The following is an 11,144-nucleotide window of genomic DNA, read 5'->3' as shown; positions in this document are numbered from 1 at the left end:
GGGGGGGGGGGCAGAGGGAAGAAATCTCCCTTCTCCATCTGATCTTCTTGGTGTTGTGAAGCCTTTGTAAAACACCAAGAGTTATTAAGCTTTATCATTAAGAAGAATGCTCATGCAGTTGGAAATTATTACATTTTCATCTTGATTTCAGAAATTTATGCAGTAAATACCTATTTGTTGGATATCAAAGAAGTCCACTGACTCTCCTTTCATGATATTTGATCATAAAGAGTGTGTATGAAAGTAGGTTTTGTATCTTCAGTTCTTTTTAAAGCAGTTGGTGTTTTATGAAATGAATGTTTATGAAAATGTCTTGCTTGCACTTCAGTGCTCCAGTAGTTTCAGCAGCCTAGGAAGAAGGAATCTGGGAAGCAAAGCTATTTAGAATTTCTATGGACTCTAGAGACATAGTGTATGTCTGCATATTTGCTGTTAATCATTTTCTGCAAATGGAAACACAGTTTTCATTTTACATTCTTTTTGGGTGTATCTGTACTTATATTTTGGGCTTTGCTTTCTGCTTTAAAAGTTGCTACAGTTAATGGCTTAATATTTTAATGAATGGTAAGTGAGTTCAGGGCCATGTTTTGGCAGTTCTGTGAGTTCCCAAGAGCTGGTTTTAAACAACCAGCTTGAATAACTGAAAGTTCATTGATGCCTGTTGTCATACTTATAACCTTAGGAAAGCTTCATGTATTATTGAGTGAGCTTGTGAATGCTGTATGTGAAAATGGTGGTGTGAATCATAAGTTGCTGCTTAGTGCACATTGATATGGATTGATTCTGTTTGTTTTGTGCTAAATAATTCATGTTTCCCAAATGGTTCTTACTTTTAATAGAAAAAAAAAATCCACTTGATAGTGGCAGAATATATTTTTCAGCTCACACTAGATGTGAATGTCACATGGTAGGAATGGGCTGTCTGTTTCTCTAGCAACCTACCTTTTTATTTTGAGAGTTTAGTAGCACCTGGTTCAGAATATAAACATGTTTGCAAGAGGACTGTGTTTGAAACTTCTAAGGGCTGTCTTACAGGCACTTCTAGTACTGGGGGCTGAGATTTGCTTTGCTTCAGCTATCTCATACTTGTTGAGGAAACAATAGCATATGCTTCTGTCTCTGAAAGTGCTGGTAAACTGATTTATTTTGACCTTTCAAATAGAGCACAACCTGACCAAATAGTGTTATGTATACTAAGTGGAAAGATAACAAAGGCCTGTCTCTAAGATCAAATCTTGTCTTAGAACTTTAGTATGTGGAGAAATATTTCCTAAGCTACTGGTGCTGTTTACCTGAGTGTTCTTAAAGCAGTCGCTGGCAACCCTTTATTTTTAGAGTTGCTGTAGCTTTGGTGTGTCTTTCAGGAAGTAAATGGCTGAACATTTCTGTTTGACGTGCATTGTATGACTTCTGAAATGCTGCTCTCCAGGGACAGAGTATATAGGTTAGCAACTGAGAGCGAGAACTTCTTTCTAATTCTTTGTCTGCTAAGTTAGTTTGCCTATTTTAAAAGTAAGCTTTACCGTTAAAAAAAAAAAAAAAGCTCAATTACAGTGGCTGTTGATGTGGTATGGCTGGGCTGCATGCTCTAGTAAAACATGTTTCCTTTATTGACAGCCAAGTTAATGCTTCTGTCAGAACCACACTGTCATATGCTACCAGGATGCATGAGATCAGCCTTGGTGAAATTGTCTTAGACTGAGTTGTATGCAACAGGCAATATGACTTATTTCTGTCTCCCCAAGTCTCATAATTTGAAAAAAAAAATATCAAGCTTAACATGCATTAGGAATCAAATGCCCAACAACCTCACATAATGCACATGGCTGCCCATCCAAGAAACAACATTGTCTGGTTTATTCCAAAGATTATGTAGCCATTTTGTTTGTTTTGGTTGGGCTTTTTTCCTGATCATGATTTGTCCTCTCCTCCTCTGCACAGTGAGGGGGAAGCTTCACTTTCTGACAGCCATTCCCTTGGCTATCACAAAACCTTTGTAGGGACAAATTTGACAGGTAGGTTTTTAGCTGGGTGTGGAAGCAGTAAATGTTTTTACAGACGTAACTTAGAGCAGTTGTAATCCTCCAGTGTTTATCCAGCAAGCACTGCTGCCTGTTTAATAAATTATGTGAGATCCAGTGCTGGCACATCGTTTTCCATCATCTTCAGTCATCTGTGTTGAGACAGAAGAGCCCTGGTCATGAGACAGCTGGGCTTGGCTGATGCTCAGCACTAGTGTATCTAACTTTGCAGTAATACAAAGTCCCTTGTTCTCTGCTCTAACTAGAGTGCCAGTCAGACCTGTTTAACTATCACAGAGTTTTTGCTGCCTGTAAACTGTAGCCACAACATCATTCCAACAGCTGCCATTGGAATGAAGAGACTGGCATAAGACCTGCAGTTTTACAGGTACTGCATGGCTGTCCAGACACTGCATCATTAGTCTTACCATGTCTCTGAATAATGAACTAGCTGGGTCATTAAACTTTATTGTGTCCACTGTTTTCTATAAAGTTTCTCCCTGAGTAACTGTCTTTAATGGACTAGTTCTTAATTACACATGTATCTCTACAGAACTGTTGAAGCCAAGGATGCAGTGCAATTAAGAGGTTGAGTATTTGCATGGCTGACATGGTTTTCTGTCTTACAGAAGCTTTAAATCCTTTCTACAGGGGAGCAAAGCTGATGAGCTCATTCATTCCATAGTATGTCAGTATTTAACATGAAGTAGAGCAAAATTTTCCTTTGAGTGAATTACCCCATAACTTTATTCATCAAAAAGAAGCCATGGTTCCTGGAATCTCTATGATTCTATGATTCTATGTGTGAATGTTATCTTATCCTCACTAACCTTTCCTCCTTTGGGTTTTCATCATCTGTTTGGCTAGCTCAGCTGTTGCTTTGCTGGCATCTGATGACAGAAATGTGTGGGAGATTTATGAAACAAAATGTTTTGTCACATGCTTTGACATATTTTTGAGAAAGTTTTAAGAAGCACTGGAAATACAGGTGAAATTCTCAGGTGTCTCCTCAGAAGAGCAGTGTTACTGTAATGTAACTGCAGAGGACGTTGCACAGGTTGAATATTCTTTAGCTTGTTTTCCCTTGTTTGAATTTCAAACTAAGGAGCTAGAGAAATCTCAAATCTTTACTGGGATCAGAAAGAATTGTATTGTGAACTGCCAGAATGTGTGTCTAAGAAATTCAATAATACATGATATATAGGAACATTTAAAACATTTGAGTTGGGCTGGGTTTGTGCTGTTGCAAGAGCAGCCATCCAGAAGCTTGGAGTTCTTGAATCTATACTGCACATTGGCAAAATAATTCCCTTGGGAATTTTTAAGGAGCTGAAGGAGGGAGAGATGGAAAAGCTGAATTCCACGTACAGATTCAAGTGTTTTGTTTTGACATTGACAATTTGGAGAGGCTTTTACTTTATTTCTTGTCTCTTATATTATGGCCTTTATTTTTCCTTATGAGTCTTCAGTTTCTGAAGTACAGATAGATAAACTCTAGTGTTAAAGTAACTGTTAGAAACCCTTCCTAAGCACTCTGGCATTAATTATTTCCAGAATTTCAATGAAATGGGAAGACAACTTAATGAACTTGAATTTTGCATTAGCGATACTCTGCCTTGTATGCTTATCTATTATCTGTCCATCTGGCAGCTCACATGTTTGTTGGCAGAAGTGCTTTTATTTCCTTTCCTTGAAAAATTCTGGCATTCATTGTATAAACAAGCAGCACTTCTTTCTTCATTTGTAATCCAACATGAATTTTTTAATATTATTAGTTAATTAATATTAAATATGGTGAATTCTTGCTAGTGTGAGTGTAAGGCACCAAATAGAAGCATATGGAGTGGTACCACCTCCTCACAGCAAGGAGCTGGCAGATTGAGATCCATCTGCCTGCTGACACACGCACCAGTGCACGCCTCTGACTGTGTGGGGAGGTGGTGCAGGCTGCCAAGAGGAGCTGTCAGTGCTAGAGCAGCTAAAATCATGACATATTTTGGGGGGAGTGTGAGTGGCAGAATTGCTTTCGCCTCCCCAGCTCAATAAATGCTTTAAAAATGTACAGAATGTTTCTTTGAAAAGTGTTGTGGCTTCTGGTTGCAGAATCAATTTATGAACAGGAAACATACTGTGGACCCTGAGCTTCCCAGTGTGGTTATCTATAGCCTGTTGCTTTTTAGCTCAGTTCACTCACCTCTTTCCCCAGCTGTATACAGTCCCATAGAAACCCAAGATCCCCTGCTGGGGGAGAAGTTAAATTGCTCTCAACTCGGATTGCTCTGCTGTGCTTGTATATTGCAACCCAGGTAATGCATGTAGGAAAATACCTGGCAGTATCTACATATGTCAGAAATACCTGATGTTCACAGGCATAGAGCTGCAAGAAACTAGGCTGAGAAAACAACCCTGTTTCATAGAGACCTACTGGGCTTTTAAGTGTCCAGGTACATATCCATCAGGTAGCAACTCCATAGCATTTAAACAGATTGTCTAATTTCTTTTTTGGGGGGCTAGAAGTTTGTGGTGTGATCAGGCATTTAATACATTCCTGAAAGACATGTAGAGGCTTTCAGAATTAACTCGCTTGCTTAATGTTAACTCAAATTAAATATATTTTCAGAATTGGTCAGAGAAACATGGACCTTCTGAAGCCTTTTTCTCAGTATGAATAAAATTTGAAGTGGTGTTAGTTGAGCTGGTTTCAAATATCCTCACGAAAATTATTTTTTGTGAATAGTGTAGAGAAAAAAAAATCCACAGGCTTGTACAAGTTCTTTATGATAATTATAGAAAAAACCTTAAGCCTGGAATTCTACCACCTCACCGCCCGAAGTATGTAAATCTACCAGTTTAATTTTTACTTTGTCTGCAGAAAAGCATCTTGCACAAACTCTACAATAAGTTGAAACTTCTGTTTCTTGCATTTATTTTGTGATGCTTTGTGACCTCCTGCTGTGCAGAAGTGACACTAATTAAGGTAATCCATAGTGTGACTGGGGACGACTTGTCATAAGCATCAAACTGGTTAACTTGGCTGCATGTTGCTCATTTTTAACAGAAGTTTTATATTTATGGCATGCTGTTCACAGAGAAAACTGCTGAGAAATGTTGCTATTACAACTTTATCTTTGGTGTAAATGCATGGTCTTTTCCTCTTGTCATTTTTTAATTTCTAATGGTCTTATTACTTGGGGGTGAAACAGTTTCTCTCTCTGCTGCCAGAGTCAGCAACAGGAGAGACAATAAAATGGCAAGTTGTTAGCCTGGTGCTTCCTGCAAATGCTGTCCCTCCACCTTGGAGGTGAATTTTTTTATATATTAAGGCATTTGGACTCCCCCTCCTTTGTGAGTGTGCAGAGGAGCTTTCCGTCAGATACCCAAGCAATTTGGATTATTAGCTGTATCAAGATTGAAATAGTAAAATTTATCCTTTTTTTGGCCTTTGTATAGTTGGCATTAATTTTAATACTGGAAATTTTATTTTTGTTTTTAATACATTAACAAGTATCAAAGCATTTTGTGAAGGGATATCCTGACTAAAAAATCCATCCTGCTTTTCTTTTGCAATTTCATTTCCCCACAGAAAGCTAATTTGTCATCCGTAAAATAAATACTTTGTCAGAGAATGTATTTGCCCTGTTACTAATTCACTTGACTTATTTCTGATTTTATAGATTGCCCCCATATTGTGAAAATACTTCCCAATTTTACTTCTTGTCTCTAGTGAGTGAAAGAAACTGCTTTTTCTAATATGTGCTTTCCTATCAGAAATCAAATTTTCTGGATGGGCAATCAAAAAAGCTACGGCCAGTGTAGTGGTTGATAACAGTTTATTTCCTGTGAGGTGTATTGGCAGGCAGAGGATGGATCTGTAGCAACGTGGAGGTGACAGAAGGGAGCCAGTTTCTTTAGAAATGTTTCTGTAGAGATTGATAAAGTGAAATGCAGCTCTGGTTTATCTAAAAATCAAATTTATAAAATAATGTAACGTTTCTGCAAGATTATTTGCTTTCACTTTTCTGTATTTTTGTTGCTTTAGGAGTTGCTGATTGTCTTCAACTTTTTTCTTTTATTTCTTTTTTTGTTCTCAGTAAAACGCTTCAGAGAACCAAAGCATGAAAGACGTCCCTGGAGGATATGGTATGTTTCTACATGCTTTATTCTTAATTGTTTTGTTTCTTGTGTTGTAGAATTTTTGTTTGCATATGATGATTTAAAACAAAAAATCTTACAAGAAATTAGTGACTGAAAGTGAGGAACAAAAAGTTATCAAAATACATGAGTCAACAAAAAGTTATCTTCTATGTGTACCCTTGCTAGTACTGTCTTAATAAACACTTCCAGGAATCTCTACAAAGATGTGCATTTAGACATAAAGCTTCAGGTTGTGCTTCCTTCTGAAGATGGAAACTTAATCTTGCCCCAACATGCATCTGAACATCTACAAACTCACAGAAGCTTCAAGGAACTCTCCTCTGGGCTTAAACAAAATTCCGTGTTCTGTAGCTGTCCTGCTGCATGTAAGATAGAAAGCAGTATGGTAAAAGATATAAGTACATAAGCCATAAAAGAATATTTGTTTTCATTACTTTTTAAAATGTGCTGGTCTGTAACAATGCCAACATAACCTGTACTAGCTCTGAGACTGATGTGTGAGTTAAGTTGTCACTGAAGTGTTGACACTTCAGTGTTTTATTTCACCTCATACAATGCTGCCTTTCCTAACTAATACTGACCTTTATTTTATTGAAAAAAATAAATACCAAACCTTTGTGTATTACAGTCGACCTCAGCCTGAAGTTCTGAGTAGTGCAGTGATAGACCTTATTTTTTAAGCAAAGAATCTTTTCTGGGACTTGAGAATTGTTATTTATAGTGTGGTGTACTGATTAAATAAGAAACTCCCTGGCTTCCTGCCTCATCTCCAACACTGCTTTCTGTGTTGTGCAAGAGAGTAAAGTTTAAGACAGTTGTCAGAGAGGGGATATTAATTCAGGCATAACACGTCCTCTGGGTCTCCTGGTGTGTTTGGATCTTTTTAGGCATGGAAACAACAGCAAAAGGGGTATTGGTCTGTATAAAGAGCACACTCTTGCCTACAGAACACTTTTGACACTGTTCCTATATTTAACATTTAAAAGAACATCTGCTGGAAGCTTTGTTTTGTGCAAAGGATGATGATCAAAGAATGGTAAGGGCTGGAGTCAATACTGAAGCAATACCTAAGTGGGTCTATTTTATATTTTCCCTGTAGACTGTTTTCTCTCCAAATCTGTCATCTGCTTTAGAGATAAAGCTTTCAAGGTCATAATTCTTTTGCAGTGTGGTCTAAGCTGTTGTACTACAGATAAAATTCAGTGAGACCACTTCATGCTTTCTGGTAAAAAATACGTTGCCTTTTTAGCAAAATACTATAGATAAAGACTCATTAGCCAGCTATTACATTGTTCACCAAGTATGTGGTGAGGATATTATTTTTGTCTATGACATAAACTTGCTAGAAATGCATAAACGTAAAAGGACTGAAATATCTAACGAGGCTGGGATACGCATTGTTTACAGGAGGTTATTAAAGATTAGCTAGGGTTAGGGAGGATTAGGTCTTGGATAATGCATATGATACCAAGAGGATATCCCTGGACTTAACATTTACAGTGATATGGTTTCAAGTTAGTAGGAGTTGGTTTTTTGTTAGCAACATTCAAGGAAAAAAAAAGGGGGGGTGGGGGGAGCAGAATTTAAAATGGAACATTGTTAAATAAGCTAATGACCATGATCTGGTGTTTTCCTTTGAAGAAAAAAAAAATGAATAATTGGGATGGAATTTTACTTAAAACAAATTTGCAATATCTGATTCTGTTGTTAACAGTTTTGTGTGTCTTAAAGCTATTTTTACTCTATCCAGGTTTTTAGATACTTCCAAGCAAGCCATAGGGATGTTGTTCATCCACTTCGCAAATGTCTATTTATCAGACCTTACAGAAGAAGACCCTTGCTCACTGTGAGTTTTCAATTCTGTGGAAGTGCTGCAGTTAATTTTGATGATGTACATGGACAATAACACAAGCTATAGCTGAGAAACCAGTTTTCACGGTAAAAATCAGTCACTTGAAAAATTCTGTGGTTTAAGCTTAGTTAATCAAGAAACAGTTCTGCTCTTTTAGTTCATGGCTGGGAAGGCTTTTTCTGGACTACATGTAGGTATTTTAGACTGAGAGTAAAATCTTGTTACTTCTCCCTGTCTAGATAATGAATGAGGACTTTGAATGCACAGGGTAACATGAGGCTGTTTACTGAAGGAGGTGCTGGGGACTAAAGGAAATGGATATAAAGTTGTGTACACTGACCTCCAGCTGCACTGTTCACCGCAGCAAGGCTCTCTAATATCAAGTTGTGTGGCTTTCAGAGATATTTAGCAAAAATCATTCATGCTTGTGTTTTTTTCTAAACCCTACAATAGCTACTGCAGAATTATTTTTATTTTGTTAAAAGCAGGAAATCTTGTTCAGTACCCAGGCAGTTAGTATAAAAATTAATTTTGCAATGTCACACTTGGAGCAGTGTGACTAAGTAGATAAGAATTTCACTGTAGTATATTAAACCTGAAGATTTTGACTAAGACCTCGTCATGCTCTTCATAGGAGATCCTGAGGCAAATGGTTATTGTTTGAGTTTGTTCTTGATAGGGTTCATGCTCAAAGAAGCTTACACATTCCTGGTAATAGAAGCTGTGAAATTACTTCTAAAAGCCTAGTTAATTTGCCCTTTAAAACCAATCCAGTACCCTCAATGGCATCTGCTCATTGTTGTCCTTTGGTAAACAAAGGAGCTACACAGTTTAAGGAATGTGCTTGTGTTGCTTCACAAGCCTGTTTTGCTTCCCTTATTCCTCATTTTCTTTTGTGTTCCTACATGCTAGAAATGTGCAAGTAGAACACCACTTCCCTCTTCCCACCATGAAACATTTGAGTATGGAAAATGCATTTACTTTAACATGCTAACTATAAAGTTTAAATTGTAATTATGACAGTTTCAATAATACCAGGCATCACTGTAGGATTTCCTTTCTTACTGATTTAAGAATTTCCTGATAGATGTAAAAACTGGCAGGTGTGAATTAATTTAATTACATTTTTATGTATTAAAGTGTATATTCAAGTAAGCTAACCAAAGCATGTATAAAATTGTCAGTGTTTAAAGATACAGCTCAACAGTTGAAGTATTTTTAAATTTAATTATCTTTGTGCTATGTACTGAGTTTTCAAAGTAAAAGCTTTACTGCATGTTCTTTTCTACATATTTCAATACAGTCCACTTAACTATTTTCAAGCACCACTTTTCGTGCAAGTGTAACATGACACAAAACAAGTAAGAGGCCGAGGTAGAGACCTGTTATTCACTGTTCTCAGAGTAACAAAAATTACAGTCTGGAGCTGTATAATTTCTCAGACAAGGGTGCAATTCCTCCTTGTTAGCAGGAAAAAAAATGGCACGTTGTGTCAAACAAAGCCACTTTTCCTTTCTTGGGAAAAACACGTCTTTAAGTGTGCAAGTGGGTCAGAATTAGTGACACTCGGCAAGCAACATTTCTCTCTGCCTTTAATAATGATTTTACTCAGAAAGTTCAAACATGGGTAGTTTTCTGTTCTTTCCTATTTTGTACTTTGTGAGTTATTTTTGGAACAAACCTAGAAAATGTAGTTTTAGAAAGTACAGTTCAGAGCTTGGAAAGAGCTACAATGAGAAGTTGCTGTTTGTTTGGAAATGTAGTGCTGTCATTCGGGCAGGTGTGTGATAATAACAAAGCTGATAAAAACATCTGTTAAAGCACCTCAGCAGTTGTTTGCAGAATTTTGAATAGAAAAAGCCACCAACACTCCTCTTTTGTAGTGCAGGGAATTCATCTGGCTGTGTAGCAGCTGCTTGTGCTGTTTGCACGGGTTGCAGGTGAGCAGGGTCCTGAGGCGCCGCATCCCAGAAGGAGCGTGACGCTGACTTGTAGGGAGCCCGCAGTGCCTGGGAATGCCAGGCAGCCTTGGCATGCACTGGGGCCGTTATTTGATGTGAAATAGGTGTTGGCACAGCTCTTCTTCTTCCTGCTCCTGATGGCTGCCTTCCTGCTATAGACTTACAGCAGCCCCTTGTGGCCTTAAATTGACTCGTGTAGGCTTGTAATTGCTGAATCTCCTCTGCCAAACACTAACCCTTGATTTTAACGTCTGTCTAATAGGAGGTTCATTAAACCTTTGATTTGACACACGACTATTAGAAAATTACTATTTTTTAGAAAGTTCATGGTTAAGTCTTAGCTGAAATAAGGCATTTCCTCTTCATTTTTATTTTTGATATGCTCTTGAATGAGATTTGGAGGGTCAGAACAGCTCCTCTGTTACTGTTTTGAATGCACATATCCTGTCTTTGCTTTACACTTTCTGATAGTACTTTGTCCACGTGGATTTGTTTCTGCAGCCAGCAGTATCCCACAGGTCTCTGATTTACTGATTTGTAACCCTGTAGATAAGTTCTTACAGATGCTAGAATTTATCTGAAGTATCTGGAATTACCAAATAAGAATTTCAGTAACAGGGATTTACTACATGTCTCACAGCTGGCTCTGTCAGCTGCTGTTTTGTTCAGCTAAAATCAGTGACAATAAATAAACCAAACTGACTTACAAAATGCTCTGAATTTCAGCTGCACCATTTAATGAACCTAAGAATTAATTTGAAAACCATAGTAATCTCTAGTTTCTTGAAGCATAGGTAAGATTCCAGCAGCTCTGCTTGAAACAACAAAATTAGTAGTGCAGCAGTTGTGTGTCCATTGAGGAGTGGCTTGTTGTTAGGTGTTTTCTTTGAAGGGCTTCTTCCCTGTTCTTTCATAAGTTCAGTGGACAAGAACTGAAGTGCAAGAAAATAAATCACTTCTTCCTAAGGAATTTGGCCTAGGTAGTGACTGTGCTCTCTAGACACAATATTCCAGTGCTCATTGTTGAGGCTAAGAGGGGGCTCCCTTGAGCAAGATGAACTGTCTAGTTATGGTGTCTTTCCCTCTCAGAATGAAAGTGGGTTGGGTTTTTTACCTTCAAATTCCTTGAGATGTCTGTAAGATAATTTCTCATGT

The 11,144-nt window shown here is 37.7% G+C and overlaps 1 protein-coding gene across 1 annotated transcript in view; it reads left to right on the top strand.

Annotated features, from left to right (window-relative positions):
* LOC104398491 (transmembrane protein 110-like) overlaps positions 1–11,144 on the top strand; it is a 37,775-nt gene that overhangs the window by 6,529 nt on the left and 20,102 nt on the right. The window contains exons 2-3 of the mRNA XM_010008609.1: positions 6,113–6,161; positions 7,927–8,022. Of these exons, the coding sequence (XP_010006911.1) occupies positions 6,113–6,161; positions 7,927–8,022 (145 nt within the window). The remainder of the gene's footprint in view (positions 1–6,112; positions 6,162–7,926; positions 8,023–11,144) is intronic.

This window comes from Chaetura pelagica, unplaced genomic scaffold, assembly GCF_000747805.2.
Source record: "Chaetura pelagica isolate M959 unplaced genomic scaffold, ChaPel_1.0 scaffold652, whole genome shotgun sequence".
NCBI classification, from domain to species: domain Eukaryota; kingdom Metazoa; phylum Chordata; class Aves; order Apodiformes; family Apodidae; genus Chaetura; species Chaetura pelagica.
This window is presented reverse-complemented; position numbering and strand designations above follow the sequence as displayed.